Raw genomic sequence first — 18,370 nt, forward strand, 5'->3', positions numbered from 1 at the left:
GATTGGCTGGCACAGTAGTAGTAGTAGCAGTCATCCTGTTTGTCAGAAGTAAGAAGAGTAGTGAAATGTGGACAACTGGACTTGACAGAGCGTGTCAGCTTGCAAAGGGAGGGGTGTGCGGTGACTGATGGTGCATTCAATATGGTAATAACTAGGGATGGGGATCGAGACCCGGATCCAGCGGCCAGCAGAGAGAGACGCCGCTCTGTCGCGGTAGAGACGGTGAAGTTATGTTAGCTCCAAGCTACTTGAGTTGCCGAGAGCTACGCTCCTTACTGTAAATACGTGCAATAAAACCTTAGCAAGTAAGACAATAATTTATCAGTAAGGTAAAAATGTTGAAAGTGTTCATTTAAACTGCTCTGTCCTCAGTCTGTTATGATGTATGTTTTATACAAGCACAGCTAACGTTAGCTTGGCATTAGCCAAATGTTAAAAACAAGCTAAGTTGAAAGCTGTCCATCTGTAGCACAGCCTGGTCTGTATTCTTAAAATGTGGTGCATTGTTAAAAAATCAGCTGCGACAAACCAGCCACTCCTCCTTCCACCAGGTAACGTTACCTGCAGGCAGTGAATAACAGCAGAGAGGAGGAGGAGGAGGGAATGATTCAGACTGAGTTTTTATTCTTTCTAAGCAACACTCACTACTGTGATGTCACATATTGACTTATATAGTGACATTGCTGTTGTAAACATTAAATTCTATTTAAATTCTAACCTATAATTAATTTAAAAACAACCAGGCAGCTAATATGCACACATTAATATTTGTTTATGCATCGGACGTCATAAGTCATCTCAGTATATAACAATGTTATTGCCCATTGAATATTTCCCTCACACCGTGCAGGCCTACCACATCCCTGTTGGGTCTGGTCTTACCAAATAACCATCACCAAATAATAGTAAAGTATCGACAGTGGTATCGATAAAGACTCGGATTGTTAAGCAGTCTCAATAATGGCATCAATATCAATCAAAATTAATGATCCCCATCCCTATTAATAACAGGGATTAGTTTACCGTCCATGTAGAGTGAACTACATCTCTGCGTATTGTTTATGTGCTTTAATAATGTTAATCCAACACATCTTTGTAGTAGGGTCCCTGTTGATTCCAAATTCAGACTTAAGAGCACATGAAGACACACTGAAGTCGGAAGAACGACTTCACAACTCTAAAAATGGGACCATCCATGGAGCATTGAATGCACCGTGAACCGCTGGTTGCAATTCTCAACCCTCACTACTAGATGGCACTAAAACGTACACACTGAACCTTTAAGCCCCGTTAAGCCTTACATTGTTATTACATGCATGCCTGCTTTTACCAGTTACCAGCAGAGACAGGCAGGATGCAGTCCCCTCTGAATGTCAGTTCAGCTCTACATTACAGCATATGTTCTCCCCCTCTTATTAATATGTAGTTCGCAGACACTTACCGGCCTATATTGCTGCTATAAAGTTGTTGCTACACTTTGGGGCAAAGAAATGTGCAAACAACAAGAATAATCCTTGCAGTGTGTTCATGAAATGTAAACCTCTTTGTCTACCATTTGGCAAACTTTTATTAGGAGGGGAAGGAGGGCCATATTGCTTTTTTTCATATGTACTGAATTAATTGTAGTTTATTTAACATTCATTTGTAAAGTGTTGATAAAATGTGGTGTTGCAGTTATGAGCAGATTATTACACTTCTGTTCAGATGTTGCTCATATGTAACTGGTTTTCACAGCTACAGAATTTTACGAGACATAATAAGACATAATAATCTTCACAATCACTGATGGCTTTTGACACCTGCTGGTGAAACATGCAAATGCAAAGAAGACGCAATGATCCAAAGGAAGAAGCAACATGTTATGTTACTACGTGAAGGGACAAAGTGAGACATCAAATACATCAATGCCTTCAAAGTTGAATCTTCTGACTGTTTGTATATGATTCAACTAAAAAAATGTCTTTTTGTGACTTATTATTTGTGTATGAACTAGGTCGTGGCATCTTCACCTCTGCTCAGTTTGGAAAGAGACTTTTTGCGAACTACTAGCAAACAGGAATGTGAGAAAAGACAGAGACTTCATCATGACCACCTGAAGGTGTTTATGTAAGTTCCATTTTAATGGTGCGTATTATATGTCTACGCATAGTCTAATCAGAATTAGATTACATGTTGCTTTTGGTTTGCTGAACATACAGACGTTGCTGATCCGGGGCTCTTTAGTTTTTAAAGTTTCAATGATAAATTGACAGGTTTCAATTACACTGAACAAAATTATAAAGGCAACCCTTTTGTTTTTGCCCCCATTCATCATGAGCTGAACGCCAAGATCTAAGAGTTTCACTATGTGCACAAAAGGCCTATTTCTCTCAAATGTTGTTCACAAATCTGTCAAAATCTGTGTTAGTGAGCACTTCTCCTTTGCCGAGATAATTCATCCACCTCACAGGTGTGGCATATGAAGATGCTGATCAGACAGCATGGTGTGCCTTAGGCTGGCCACAATAAAAGGCCACTCCAAAATGTGCAGTTCCATCACACAGCACAATGCCACAGATTTTGCAGGTTTTGAGGGAGCGTGCAATTGGCATGCTGATTGCAGGAATGTCCACCAGAGCTGCCGCCCGTGAACTGAATGTTCATTTCTCTACCATAAGCCGTCTCCAAAGGCGTTTCAGAGAATTTGGCTGTACATCCAACCGGCCTCACAACTGCAGACCACATGTAACCACACCAGCCCAGGACCTCCACATCCAGCATTTTCACCTCCAAGATCGTCTGAAAACAGCCACCGGACAGTTGCTGCAACAATCGGTTTGCATAACCAAAGAATTTCTGCACAAACTGTCAGGAACCGTCTCAGGGAAGCTCATCTGCATGCTCATCGTCCCCATCGGGGTCTCAACCTTACTGCAGTTCGTCGTCGTAACCGACTCGAGTGGGCAAATGCTCACAGTCTAACACAATCTGTATCAGGTCCAACTCATCAGAAGGGTCATACACTTGATCTTATCATGCGTTTTTTCTGTCTCCAACCTTGAAATTACTGCTACTGGTGTCTCTGACCATCTCATGGTTATGTTCAATTCCACTTTACCATGTCCCCTTTCCAGCCTCATTTCCTTGGCCAATCTATTAACTCCACAGCCGCACACTTCTCCAACATCTTCATGCACACTTCACACCTCAGATCTTCGAACGCTGACACTGAGGAACTAGTCACTCTTTTTGCCTCATCCTGCTCTGACACACTGGAATGTGTAGCTCCTTTAAAACCAAAAAAAACAAGGCGAACATTGTTGGTACCCCATGGCTAAATCCTAAGAGACGGCTCAAACCATTACCAAAGTGCTGTTAAGTCAGCAATAATGCCCATAGACCTAACATACTGTTCAAAACTATCAACTCCTTCCTAACTCCGGCCGTTGCTGCTACCTCTGCTGCATTAGATTTCACATCATACCCTCAGACTCAGACCCCTAGAAACCAATCATCCAGCTAGACTGTGCCATCTTCCCAGCTGCTGGAAGTGGTCATGCATATGAATTCAATCTACTGTCCCGTAGACATTATTCCATCACGCCTATTTAAGGAAGTCTTCAAAACTATTTGCCCTCTTATTCTGGCGATAATTAACAGTTCCTTAACCAATGGCATTGTCCCCTCTAGTTTTAAACATGCAATTGTGCAACCCCTTTTAAAGAAACCCAGCCTTGACTCCAGTGATCACAACAACTATAGGCCCATCTCCAAGCTACCATTTATTTCCAAGATTTTAGAAAAAGTTGTCTTTCTCCAGGTCTCCTCCTACCTGAACACCTTTAACATCTGTGACAAATTCCAATCTGGTTTTAGAGCACTTCATAGTTCTGAATCTGCCCTGCCAAAGGTGCAAAATGACATCCTTCTCTCTGTCGACTCCGGCTCTAGTGCTATTTTAGTCCTGCTTGATCTTAGTGCAGCCTTCGACACAACTGACCATGAGACTCTATTAAAACTCCTGGAGGAAAAAGTCGGTCTACAGGGCACGATGTTACAATGGTTTACATCCTACCTGACAGGACAGAAAGAATGTTTACTGTTAGAATAGGAAATTGTTGTCATCATCTCCTGCTGCCATTAAATGCGATTTTAGGCCCTCTCTTATTTTCACTATACATGCTTCCTCTTGGTATTATTTTTGAGAAGTACAATATTTTGTATCATTGTTACACGGATGATACACAGTTCTACATACCAGTTACACCTGACAGCATTCACTCTCTGAAAAACCTCTTAAACTTTCTGACTGATATCAAAGATTGGATGGCGAGGAACTTCCTTCAATTAAATGAAAATAAAACTGAGGTAATTCTATTTGGCCCTGAAAGCTCTGTCATTAGCTTAAGTAATTCACTTGGTCCCCTTGAATACAAACTCACACAATGTAGTGAAGAATTTAGGTGTTTTTATGGATACTTCTTTGAATTTTAACAAGCAAATCAGTTGAGTCGTGAAGGGCAGTTTTTATCAACTTAGCCAAATTGAAGTCATTTTTATCCCAGAGACCTGGAAACAGTTATACATGCGCTTATCACCTCGCGTCTGACCCATTCAACACTTTCCCGACTACAAATGATTCAAAATGCAGCTGCTAGATTTTTAACTGGAACAAAGAAAAGGCAACACATAACTAACGTCTTGTCTCACTTGCACTGGTTACCGGTAAAATACAGAATTAATTTTAAAATTTTATTATTTCTTTTTAAAGCCCTTAATGGCTTAGCCCCACAATACATTACTGATATGCTAACTCAATATTCTGCACCTAGATCGCTCAAGTTATCTTCACAACAACTCCTCTTAGTCCCCTTCTCACGTCTTACAACCAAAGGTGACTGAGCCTTTTCTGTTGCTGCCCCCAGGCTTTGGAATAGTCTTCCATCTAACATCAAGTCCTGCCCCACCTTTGAGAACTTCAAATCTAATTTAAAGACCTTTATTTTTTCTCTGGCTTTTACCTGATTCTGTCCCTTATTTTATTTATTTATTTAGCTTTACATTTTGGATTTTACATTTGTAAGTGTGAGAGAAACAAGAAAAACACCCAACATTGATGTTAAGTATCAGTTCTTTATTACATGCAGCATGAGAGGAAAACAAGTCTAACGACAGGCAGGTGATTGACAGAAAAAAATCCCTCACAGGAACAGGAAACAACATCTCTTTCACTGGTGACAGAACCGCCCTTCTTCTACTGAATGAATCATGCTATGTTCTGTCACGAGATGAAACAGACGCACAGTTTACTCAGAGATTACACATTACACAGCCTACAGTAAATTTAAAACATAGGTCTCTACACTCATTTATACTTCATTATGACAGTAAGTTTACTTCTAAAGTGTTACAATCACAATGCAAAATAATATTTTTCCCACAGTAATTTGATTTGATTAAATGCCCTGTGTATTCATTGACAAGAATAAGATTAAAATGTGGTTTGTGATTTAGAGCAGTATATTTTCACCAAGTAGGCTGTTTAAAAATCAGATCAGTGTACAATGATCACATGCAGTAGTTTAATAGTACTGTATTATCAGTTAGTATCAGAGCATGCAGTTCCTCCCAGCTGAGAAGGTCCCTCCTTCTGATACTCAAAGGGCCACACTATTTTCTACGCTTGATGGATCCAGGTATGTGTATGGCACTTTCAGACTCTTGTTCCTATTTTGGATGTTTACCCTTAACTTGTCAAGCTCTCCTTGGAAATCCTTTATCTGCAGGCAGGGAGTCTCCTCAATGAACCGGTTCTCCGGGTAGTGGCCAAGAGGAACCTGATGAGATCAATGATACATTTAATTTTTTTATTAAACGTAGACTATTGGCAATAAAGTGTACAGTTGCAGGAAGTGAGCAGGATCAAAGGGTGTTTTGGCTCTAATAACATATTCCCCTACTTTACACAACTTGAACAAGAAACAAAAACTGTTTATGAAATTTCATTTTTCATGATGTCTTGGGCACTTACAAAGTCAGTAGACTGCTTGCTGAGGAGCCACACGGTGGCTATTCCCTTAATAGTTGCGTTGACATCAGGGAATGTCTGCAGCATTGTGTCCTCGCTTGTCGTCCCCTTTTTGGTTGGTGGAGGACATTGCAGAGAGGTGGGAGTGTTGGGCATCCAGCTATCATAGTCATACTGCAGTGAATGAATGACAGATTAATACTTTTTGAAATCACGCCATGTCCATCTGTTGTTCAGTCGGTCCACACTGAAATAGTTCAACAACCACTAGATGTATTGCCAAGATTGGAACAAAAGACAGTCATGGTCCCTAGACCAGGGGTATTCAATTAGAATTCAAAGAGGTCCAGTTAGAGAACATTTCCCCATGCAAAGGTCCTGAACATCAAAACGACTAACTTGCGGTATCATTCAGTGCCATAACGTATAGTTGTATCAACATGTTTTTAGTCAACAACGGACTGTCAAATTAAATAATATTTCAAGAATATTTACTGTCAGTTTTCACATCAAACTGGAGGGACAATAAATAATAACTACCATAATAATAAATTCTAAATTTAAGTAAACTAAAATAAAGTGCCTAATCATTAGAAAAAATGAAGCTTGAATGTAGCTTGAAGTGATGAAGTGCAGTCTTAACCAATTTTAAAATAAACACTCAACATATATTAACAAGTGATCAGCCTCCTCTTCTCATCTCTTCACTTTCCTACTTTCTCTTGTTCAGTGAGAAACGTGAGCTCTGGCTTGTCCTGCCAGCTAGGATTAGATGTATGATATTTTGGGTTTTAAACTGCCCATGGGAAGAATATACATGTAATCATCTGTACATTCTTGATTAAAAGCTATGTGAAATCTATTTTTCCTTTCGTCTCCTCAATTCGTGTGTGTTTCCAAAACGTCTCTGGTGAATCTCGCGGACTCGACTCGCAAGCATCGGAATGCACAGATTTGATTGGCTGAGCAGCGTCACATGAGACGATTGGAGCACATGCGATTGGTCTGTGAGTTTCTTCAGCCGCTAAACGAGTACAGTAAATGCTAGCTGCACGGGTTAAAATAGAAACGCTGCGTCACGAGGTAGTAAGTCTCAATAATAAATCTGCTGTAGGTCGGCGGTCCAGAGAGGACAGCGGCTGAGTCCGCGGCCCGCCTATTAGTGACCTCTGCCCTAGACAATGAATCCTAATGACTTATCCCCCTGACCTTTAGTGTAGCGCCGCCATGTGGTTCACATTTGTGGATTTGTCTCGAAACTTGAATGTCTCAACCAAAAAGTGTTGAGACATTCATGTTCCCCTCAGGATGAACTGTAATAACTTTGGTGATCCCCTGACCTTTCATCTGCTGCCATCATCAAAAAGTTTATTTGTCCAATACTTTGGTTTAAAACTGGAGACATCAGTCTTAGCTGTACTGTATTGTGCACATTCTTGCATGCTAACATGGTAAACTAAAACTGTGATACCTGCTAAAAGTCAGCATGTTGGCATCATCATTATTACATTTGGCTAGCCTGTGCTAAAATACAGCCTCACAGACCTGCTGTCGATCCTTGTTTATATGAAAGGCTCACTTACACCATACACAGAGTCAGGTATCATTCATGTCTCTCCAGTTCAGAGAAAACTGAAAATGTAATTTAAATAGCATTAGAAGGATTCACCTGTCCAGAATTCACGGCAGCGTGCTGTGCTGAGCCAGTGAAGATCACCATGGTGACAAACTTGACCAACTCAGCCACGGTGGTAAATCTCTGTGGAATCCCTACAAATTTAAGAGAATGAACTGCATTACCTGAAGACATCTATGAGAAATAAACTTGATTATATGATAGAAAGGCGCAAATACAGCACTATTTATCCTCATTGACATTTTGCTTTTCTTTGAAGCCCACCTGTCTCTGCTTTTGAAAGAAATCCATGTTTAAAAATGTCCTGAATCCACTTCTGCAGCTCAGAGTCTTTCTCTACGTTATCGTCAATCTTGTAGTAGTAGCTCAGCACTCCATGCACAAACCTTTCAGAAATGTGGAACAATTAGATGAAATACAGTTGAATGAAACATTTTTATACACACTGCAGCAGCCTATTTTCAAAGACGATTTAATGGTAATCACTTAGAAAGATCACTTCTGTTCTTTTTAAGACTTTGGGGCAATATTTGACACAGTAGATCATGCTGAACAACTTTAATATTTCTGCTCTCCTTGGATATGTCAGAAGCTATTTATGTTACCGCTCCAGATTAAATGGAGACGCAATAATTAAAAAGCTGAATTTTATCCTCTCCTAGTACAAAATCTAAATGTAGTACTCCTGGACCCTAACCCTACTTCTGTATTGATTTGATTAAAGGAAACTGAAAAAAACTAATTATGATACAGTTTATAAAGATACAAGGCGGTCTCCATGTTTTGGCCATAATTACTGTTTACTGGTTTGCTTTATTCATTATGGTCAGTGTCTACAATCCACCGCAGGTGAAGTAATGTGCAGGACACACAGCTCATGCTCGTCGATCAGATGATGTGTTTGGAGTAGGGGTTATCTTAAATAGTCAGAGATTCGTGGTAGAAGAGGAAGAGAGACAGAGCACCAGCAGATCCGGTGTTGTGCAGAGTTGTGCGTGCACCTCACAGAATGCTCAAATCATTCATTACCATTGATGAACCACACAAAGAATGATGTCGTTTTTAAGCAGTACTTGGAAGAGACTGGCGAGGATCGCAAGGTGCATGCATGCAAAGACCGGTAAATGGCAGCTTCTCACGATTAAAGTTGTGATACGGTGTGTAAACCCCTGGGATGTTTTTAGGACTTCTACCAACAGTCTGCGTGACTTTACAGTGGCAGTAACGTCTTACATGAGCTTCTGTGAGGACATCACGCACCAGGGTGAGTGATAACAATGACAAACCCTGGTTCACAGCTAAACCCACACAGCTATGGTGGGAAAAGGAGGCGGAGTATCAAACCTCTGCTTGAGCAAGTTCTAAACTGCTTAGATCGCACAAATTCTTTTTGTTATAGTGTACCGAGCACCTGGCCCGTATTCTGAATTTGCAGAGTTTTTGTCAACTTTAGTCCTTAAAACGGACAAAGTTATTATTGTAGGGGATTTTAATATTCATGTGGACATTGAGAATGACAGCTTCAGTACTGCGTTTATCTCTCGGTTAGATTCCATTGGCTTCTCTGAGTGTTCATGAACCGACTCACTGTTTTAACCACACCCTCGACCTTGTTTTGGTGTATGGTATTGAAATTGAACATTTAGTGGTGTTCCCACAGAATCCCTCTTTATCTGACCACTGTTTGATAACTTTTGAGTTTGTATTGCTGAACTACTCGCCATTGGGCAAAAATGTCTATACAAGATGTCTGTCTGATAGTGCTGTAGCTAAATTTAAGGATGCGATTCCATCAGCTCTAAATTCATTATCAAGTCACAAAGTAACAGAGGACTCCTATGCTAATTTCAGTCCCTCCCAAATCGATCATCTTGTTGATAGTGCTGCAGGCTCGCTGCGAATGACACTCGACTCTGTAGCCCCTCTAAAAAAGAAAACACTAAAACAAAGACTGTTATAAGACTGGTATAATACTGAAACTCGCACAACCCCAGGTTTCTTTTCAGCACTGTAGCCAGGCTGACAGAGAGTCACAGCTCTATTGAGCCAAGTATTCCCATAGCTCTCAGTAGTTACGACTTCATGAGCTTCTTTAATGATAAAATTCTAGCTATCAGAGACAAAATTCACCAAGACCTGCCCTCAACTGGCACCAACTTATCTCTAAACTCAGGAACCTTAGAAACAGCTGTAGAACCAGATATATGTTTAGACTGTTTTGCTTCCCTCAATCTTTACCAACTAACTTCAATAATTTCTTCATCTAAACCATCAACCTGCCTCTTAGACCCCATCCTCGACTAGGCTGCTTAAAGATGTTTTACCCTTAGTCAGCACCTCTATACTAGATATGATCAATCTATCTTTATCAACAGGCTATGTACCACAGTACTTTAAAGTAGCTGTAATTAAACCTCTTCTGAAAAAGCCCAACTTTGATCCAGATGTTTTAGCCAACTATAGACCTATATCTAACCTTCCATTTCTCTCTAGCATTTCTCAGGAGCATGACGAGGCGCTGAGCGTTTTTCCCAGTCCCCGAGAGTTGAAAAATGTTCAACTTTGTAAATGTAAATGCTCCGTACTTGTATAGCGCCTTTCTAGTCTTTTCGACCACTCAAAGCGCTTTTACACTACATCTGCATTCACCAGACACACACATTCGCACACTGAGCCTAAGTGCTCAAACGGAAACTAACTTTCACACTCACTCATACACTGGCGGAATAGCCGCCAGGGGCAATTCGGGGTTCAGTATCTTGCCCAAGGACACTTCGACACGCAACTAGGGGGAGCCAGGGATTGTCGCCGACCTTCCAATTAACGGCCAACCCGCTCTACCTCCTGAGCCACAGCCGCCCGCAACTTTGGGAAAAACGCTGCGCTCATCACTGTCACTTTTTACCCAGCTGTCCAATCACAGTAGAGGAGGGGCTGGACAAATACCACACTGTAGCAACAGTTACTATCCTGGAACCGGGCTCCGTCCTCTTGGACCAAACGGTGGTAACCTACTCCAACATATTACCGAGATGTTTCCTCGCCCACAAAATCTCATGAACCCACATACAGCCAGTCCATCCTCTCTCTACCTGCATCAGCCTGCTCTTCATACAGAGCAAGTAGGCTACCCAGTGTTGACATTTTTACATCCAGTAAAGTTAGGTAGAACTACTTGCAACCACGGACTTTAGTTTTCATAGCAACCAAAGCAGTCAGAAAAAACACTGCGCCTCAAAAACGCCCGTTAGCGCTCCCTGCTGGGCGTTTTCAGAAGAGCAGTTGGCATTTTCAGCTGCTGAGAAACACTTTGGTGGACACGGGACCTAAGGCAATATTATCAGGAAATATTCCATAAGCTTTCATTGTTATGCAGATGATACTCAGTTATATCTATCGATCAAACCAGATGAAACTCATCTGTTAGCTAAACTTCAAATGTGCCTTCAGGATGTTAAAACCTGGATGACCTGAAGTTATTGTTCTGGGGCCTAAGCACCTCCGTGACGCATTATCTAAAGATATAGTTTCCCTTGATGGCATCGCCCTGGCCTCCAGCACCACTGTGAGGAATCTTGGAGTTATCTTTGATCAGGACATGTCGTTTAAGTCTCACATTAAGCAAATTTCAAGGACCGCCTTTTTTCACCTACGTAATATTGCAAAAATCAGGATAATCCTGTCTAAAAAAGATCAGTGTCTCCCCTATATTCATTCAGGTGTGCTGCTGCGAGGTTGCCGCTTGGTAGAAATAAACTATTTGATATTGACTATTGATAGCAGCCTATTTCATCTTTGCTGAGCAAAAGTTTTGTAGGAAAGGAATTGAAGGCCTGTCCCAAATGTTGGCAGGGCGAGTTCAGTGATTTGAAGAAAATAAAATCATGGGCTATTCATTTAAGTTTTACTTCATGGCCTCCAAATGTATTCTAACTAACTCTAACAAGTGTTTATATTGTATAGCATTGCAACTTCATGTCAATAAAACATCCATGATTTTGCACCAATATAAATATTTACATTTACTAATTTAGCAGACACTTTTATAGTATAGATATAAATATAAATTATGAACATAATGTGGAAAATGGATACTGCCTATAATACCTGTGGATGATTTCCCAAAGCTGGAGTCCATCCTCCCTGTAGTAGAAGTTGGGCACAGTCTCCAGCCCACGCTTCTTGATGTCGTCTGGTATACAGAGTGAGCTGTAGGTCACCGAGGACATCGCTCTCTTCAGGATTGTGGTCAAATCCTCTGCAGTTAAAGCTCCAATCTAGGGAACATTCTCATGTGTGAGGAATAGCATAAAAAATACTGTACATGATATTGAAAAAAATAAACATGGTTTAGTTAATGGTCTACTGAGACTGTTGGTCTATTCGTACCTCGTTGAAAATTCCATGCTCAGATATTAGATGACCACGAGCCAAGATGTTTATCTGCAGAGTGTAGCGAATGTGAGGAATGAGTAGCTGAAGGAAAGAGAAAACTCTGTTAGTCACACTATTACTTGTTAAAGTCAAATATCTAGATTCTTATATTAGCAGTGTGAAATACTTTCAAATGTATACAAACTTAAACATTATAGTTCATCAACTTTGGAAGATAAAAAAGTCAGCAAGTTGAATAAACTTTATTAGTAAATTCAGTATTCTCCCTCATGGTTACCTTGTACAGTGGATGCACCGAGGGCACGTTGCGCAGCAGTGACACGGCAAAAACCTCGGCCAGCAGATGAGTGCGCAGCAGGTGAGAGCTGAGCTCATGTTCGTTGAAATCTGCACTTCTCACAAAAATCTTGGCCGTCAACCAGTCGTACTCAGAATCAGCAGGAGTAAAGATGGGATTGTCCTCTCCTGCAGTCTGCTTCAGCTGCAGGAGATTGGAGGGGAAGTGGTTCATACAATCCATTACTTGTCCTGGTTAATAATGTTTAAGAATGTTTGCCTGGTTCCTACAGTGTCTGTCAGGATTTATTGTGGGCTCAGGGAAAAAACAGGCTTTTGGGCCCAGAAGCAGAGAAATGACTCAGCAGAACTGGTTTTTCTTGATTTATTTAAGAAAAACTCCAAGCGCACAACTCCAGAATCCAAACGTAAAATATAACTTTAAACCAGGTCATCAAAACAGAAAACAGAAAATGTAAAGTCCAAAACCATGAAGCAAACAACATCCAGAAGGTGATATAGATGTGGAATAAACATCCCAGAAGACACAGGCAGATGAGCGGGACATGGAATATACACATTAACAAGACAATGATTCAGCAGAGGCTGAACAGAACTGAGAACTTTTTAAGCTGACACAAACGAGCAGGGAGGGAGGAACACCAGGTGCAACACATTAGGGACAACTAGAATGGGCATTTCCAAAAAAAATGCTTGTGAGAGCTGTTAGCTGTGGCTGCTACCGCTGCACACAGCTGCTCCATCAGCAATTTTTCAAGTCGTGTAGCGTCACCTACAGGTAAAAAAAACAACTATCATATACCAAAGACTTTCACTCCATTTGGTTAATACGCTCATAATGGGATTTGATCCCTCAACCTTCGTATCTGAAGGCCAGCCTTAACCACCTGACTTTTAACTTGTTTATCAGATGTGTTCAATTGACATGAAATGACCACTTCGCACCAACAGACGGCACTCGATGACCACAAATGCCATGCACACCACTATTTAGGTAGTAAGGTCTAGAGCACTGTCACATATCCATATACAAATTGAAAAGCAAGTCAGCGGGAAATGAACATTTTGTTGCCAGCATTAAGTTCAAACACCGAACAGCTGTGTGCAATTAACACCGGCAGCCGAGGTGGGAATCGAACCCATGTCTGGCAACATAAGACTGTATTAAAGCCTGACACTCCACCAACTGAGCTACTGAACCAGACTTCTTACATGCTCACAAACAGATGTTTTGTTGCTAGAAAAGTGCGTTTGCCATTTTGGTATTTTTAGTTTAACTGAGCATAAAAATATATATCAGGTGTCCACATTCCAAACACGAAGGACGATATTGCAAGTTAAAGAATTGGGGAGAAACAGTCTGAAGACTGAGCATTTTGAGAGAGAGAAAAGGCATGTGGCTACATTTTGATGCATTTTTGTGCTTATGGAGATAAATATACGTGAATGGCAGCAAAAAATGTCTGGTCTACCAAAGCCTTTTTTCCACACTCTAGCTGGTCATGTGACGTACTGATAAAGTCTCCTAAAAGCTGTAAAACCCTTCACTTTGGAAGGACACAGCTCCTAAACTAAACATTTTAGCAAACACCTTCTAACAACATCTTTTCTACAGTTTAAAGCTCAAATGGAGTCGCCAACCCTAACCCGTAGCTGCACATATGCCAGAGCAGTAAGCTTTTGAAGTTGAGAAGGTTTGAAGAGAGTTGAGTTTCTGCTTCCAAGAACCCATTCATTTTAAAATGCATAAAAATATTAATATTATATCAGCCATTATAGATATCAGTAATAAAAGTAATAGCACCCATCTCCTGAACAGAATGTACAATTTGAAGTTGAAACAAAGTTTCTAGGACAAACGCTGCAGGAGCAGATAGAGAAGATAGTTCCAGCTCTCACACTAATAAATCATAAAGAGCAAAGACAACAAAAGTGTGAGAGCTAACTAAAACAGAAAAAAGGCAGATATGAAAGAAACACCAGACATAATCAGTTGTGTCTGGTGTTTCCTATGGTGATTCCTTAGGGGGAAATTCATATTTTCATCAGTGCATTTGTGTCATCTAATGAAATTGACCTGACTTTGACTCTCAGTCAAACTGGTATATGGCTCAGGATCAGGCAGGAGGAAATAAATTGTTATCCTAGCAGAGAGAATTCTGGGAAATATATATCTAATGGTTTAAACGATAATCATCTTAATATTCTAATTTACAGGTTTACTATCAGCTAGGATTGAGTGCTAATCTCACCTGAATAGCAATTGGCATCAGCTCATTATTAGGTCTCTTGTGCAAAAGGACCAGCGGAGCCTCCACGTACTGCTGCTTCCCATGGATGATGTTTCCTTTCAATCCATCCAAACACTTGTAGTCACACAGGAAGATGTTGCCTCTCTGTTTGAAATTTTAGTGAGGGTGAGTAATTGTTGGATGGTGCAATTGTTGCACATTCATACTGTACGGTGGCCCTGAGGCTCAAAAAACATCAACATTTCACAAAACACAACACCTTTCACTGGACACGGCTGCCGGATATAATCAAGGCCATTCTAGTCAATGTCCGCAGCAACATACCTGTGTGAAGGTTCTTGACATAACTGAAACACAAACAGACAGAGATTTCTGCCTTCAGTAGAGAGATGAATGTGTTAAGGTGGGATGGTGCTAATCAGCCTAAGAGACCCTCTAAATTGCTGTAAATTGGTTGTTTCGCTGTCAGGCAGCCCTGGGCATCTGCTAAACTTTTGACTTTATTGAAAAATCTACTCCTTGACAAGTCCTGCTTCTTCTCTGCAGTGTGTTGCTTGGTGCTGTAGGCTATATATGAAGTGCCGAGGCCGCACTGCAGAAGCCACAACTCAGATGACGCAGCTCTCAACTGTCACACGTTAAACGTCACTTCCTGTTAAGCGTTACTTCCTTTTCTGAAACAGTTTGAAAGTGGATATGGCCAACCTGCTAGCAGAAGTACATCAGAGTGTAACAACAGTGACTTCCTGTGGCCTGTAGGTGGCGCCTTGAATATGAGTGAACATGGACTTGTAGATGTGTTTAGGGCATGACTCTTATCAATCATGTAAAGTTTGGTACAGATTACACCATGTACACTGAAGTTATAACAACTTCCTGTTTCACAACTTTCCTTGTTTAACACCCACCAAGCGCCAAATGTGGGTATATCTACCCACCATGATAGCACCATATAATACCTGTTTGATAAACGCAGCATGTTAAAGCTGTATCGGTGGCGGCCGAGTGGAATGTAGCGTCTGGGCTGCTCATTATAGGCTCACTTCCTTTTCCAGTAGGTTGCGCTATAACAGTGAGTTAATATTTGCATCTAGATGTGTTCAGGATGCGACTGTTACTATAATTTAAATGATCCCATATTATTTCAATTGCCTTTAAAATTTGTGCATGGTCACTGCTGAGAATCATTCACAATAGAAACAGGAAATGACAATGAACTGGTGTTGGCCCACCTTTCCCATAATCTGAAATATCATTGTGTTTTGTGAAATATCCTTTTGTTTTGACCCTCAAAGTCATCGTAATACAATATGGATATTTCATATACAATTTCACATTTAATTACCAGCAAGTACCTTCATTTCATCATCCAGTTTACCCTGACCACTGAGGAAGACCATGTCATCAGTGACAGGAAAGTTATCGGGCAGAGTTGTACAACGTTGGATCATCATGGGGTTGATGCCATTCAGAAACTGGTAGCCAAAAAAAGCATCATCCTTCCAGTATTCTTGGACATATTCTGGAAAAATAAGAACGAGAATAACTTCACTGAGTTCCAAACACTGGACAAGAAAACAATGCTCTCCTACTGTCAGCTGACCTGTTTGCTGCATGTGGACAACAGAAAAATGGGAAACAATGTGTTTCACAGAATTCAGAGTCACGGACATAACTGGACTCTGTTTCTAGTTCTTTCAAAGTCAGTTGTTTGTCTTGATTATATGCAATTATATTTTAACTTTCTCAAAAGGAAAATCAGGAAACTTGTTTAGATAGAGTCGCTGGAAAAAGTTCCAGAGTTCTAGATCTTCATCTATGTCACAACAACAGACAAATACAGTCTGCTTAAACTAACACCACACAGACAATTCTATGTTTTCTAGAGCAAGACTGATATCGTTTTTTGGGGAGCTAAAGCCGAAGCTGATATTGAAGTGAAATTTATAATCCAATATTTTGATGATGAAAGTGATTTGGATGGTAGACCCCTTTTCCTGTATAAAATACACTTAGAACAGCCGATATGTTGCTGCTATGTGCCTTAATATTTGCTGCTAGAAGAAGCAACTTTTTCAGTCATCTGTAAACGTGTATATTTTACCTTACACTTAACCTGCCAGAATAACTACATCAAATGCAGCATATTCACATTTAGTTTATCCCTGTACCAGCCCTCTTTAATAATATCCAAAGCTACGAGAAACCATTTCTCAACCACCATCTGGCTCTAAATCATGCCGTCTACGATACAGTGACCTGCTGTTGAATACTACAAGACTGTCTACAACTTCAGATTTCACACTGACGTCTCGCATTTGAAAGAGGAGCTAGATAACTTTGTCTGGTAGGAAGCCGTGTACCAGCCGACTGGTAGGGGGTCCCCTACGTGGGCCGTCCAGTTTAGACAAGTTGATGTGGACGTGGGCCAACAACAACGCTGCATGCAGCTCTGCTGTGCCAGTAAAATTCAGTAGCTCTTATCGAATGAAACAGTCTCTTCACTCATGGTTTCAACGGTAAACCACTACAAGAATGACAATTAATTTAGGTAATGAAATGCAGTTGAATATCTGAATGCCCGCAGTTGAATGTATACTATTAAACTGCCATGATAGTACAGTACTTGATATGTTGGTCTGTTTAAAGTCGATGTGACGGATGTCGTCAAAACTAGTCCAGTTCTGAATCCAATGAACCCATTTCTCCAGTTTCAGCCCAAACAGCCTAGAAAATAAAGCAAGTACAAACTTTATCGTTATGTCTTTAATAGTTTTGATAGGCAGGTAGGTAAGCTGGTACACAGTTATAAAGATAAATGACTTCACCCTGTGATTGCATTGTAGATGAAATCTTTATCCTTGGTGAAGGAGAACTGGACCTCCCAGGGCAGAAGAAAAGGGTTTTTTTCCTTTATGCAGTGAGGTAGTCCCTCTGCATACACATACCAGCTAGCAAAAACAGGGAAGAGCAGAGTGTTGAAGGAACTTTGGTCAGTCTACATACCAGTATCTGCAGCTTTGATGAAGACTGTGCAAGCATAATACAGTTGACATGCACTCATTCCAACATATGTTATCGTAACAAATGTGGTTACATGTTTGCTTTGGGGTGCATTAAGCTAAAATGTGTGGTTCTCACCAATATTCTTGATCTCGCTGCTTCAGCTCCTGCTCCCGACTGGAGCTGCCAGGAGAACTGGTGTCTTCCCTGTCTGTCAGAGCTAAAAGAAAGAACCACAGTAAGGTTTGAAATTGTTGATATCTGCTTGCATGAATTTACTCCAGGAGTAATTTTTCTTTTATGTCTTCTGTGGTCAGTGAACAGCACAAACCTGTTCCCTCTCTGAAGCGGTGCACCTCACTGTCAGTGATCCACTCGTAGATGGGAAAGATGTAGGTCTTTTCTTCAGGGGATTTCACTTCCACCTTGGCAGGGAACCAGGCTTTATTAAGGAAAAATGATTGACACTCTTTTTGTAGCTCTATCAGGATTAGCTTTCCAAGGGATGTTGGGCAGGACACGATACAATGAGGCTTCTGGAGGAATAAGGGAAATGTTTTAAAAACATTTATACAATGAAGAGAACATGTATTTAATAACCAACATTTAAACATACAGAGGGATATTTCGGACTTACTATTCCGATGAAGGATGTAAATCCATTGAGCAAACTGCGTTTGGTCCTTCCATCTGTGCCCACCAGATTGATGTAGACATCGTTGAAAGTATGGGCACTGAGGAAATCCCCAGTGTATACAGTCACTTCATAGTCCATCATTT

At 40.7% G+C, this 18,370-nt stretch overlaps 1 protein-coding gene across 1 annotated transcript; it reads right to left on the reverse strand.

Annotated features, from left to right (window-relative positions):
• Positions 1–5,092: 5,092 nt before the first annotated feature.
• Positions 5,093–18,370, reverse strand: LOC119899980 (arachidonate 12-lipoxygenase, 12R-type-like). The gene is made up of 14 exons (XM_038714811.1): positions 18,228–18,370; positions 17,922–18,126; positions 17,729–17,810; positions 17,416–17,538; positions 17,214–17,314; positions 15,943–16,109; positions 14,588–14,731; positions 12,316–12,519; positions 12,033–12,119; positions 11,751–11,920; positions 7,908–8,029; positions 7,677–7,777; positions 6,011–6,181; positions 5,093–5,816 (listed from the first exon to the last, which is right to left on the reverse strand). The coding sequence occupies exons 1-14, from the start codon at positions 18,366–18,368 to the stop codon at positions 5,637–5,639; spliced, it is 1,998 nt and encodes a 665-aa protein (XP_038570739.1). The 5' UTR covers positions 18,369–18,370; the 3' UTR covers positions 5,093–5,636.

Source organism: Micropterus salmoides, unplaced genomic scaffold (assembly GCF_014851395.1).
Source record: "Micropterus salmoides isolate LMB-PRFRI ecotype aquatic unplaced genomic scaffold, ASM1485139v1 Ms_hic_scaffold_12, whole genome shotgun sequence".
Classification (NCBI taxonomy): domain Eukaryota; kingdom Metazoa; phylum Chordata; class Actinopteri; order Centrarchiformes; family Centrarchidae; genus Micropterus; species Micropterus salmoides.

Coding starts and splice junctions, on each gene's coding strand:
- LOC119899980 (XM_038714811.1), bottom strand. CDS start 18,368: ATGATGGACTATGAAGTGACTGTATACACTGGGGATTTCCTCAGTGCC. Junction 17,539..17,728: donor CAGCGAGATCAAGAATATTG/GTGAGAACCACA, acceptor TGTTTTTGCTAG/CTGGTATGTGTATGCAGAGG. Junction 7,778..7,907: donor TCTTTCAAAAGCAGAGACAG/GTGGGCTTCAAA, acceptor TTAAATTTGTAG/GGATTCCACAGAGATTTACC.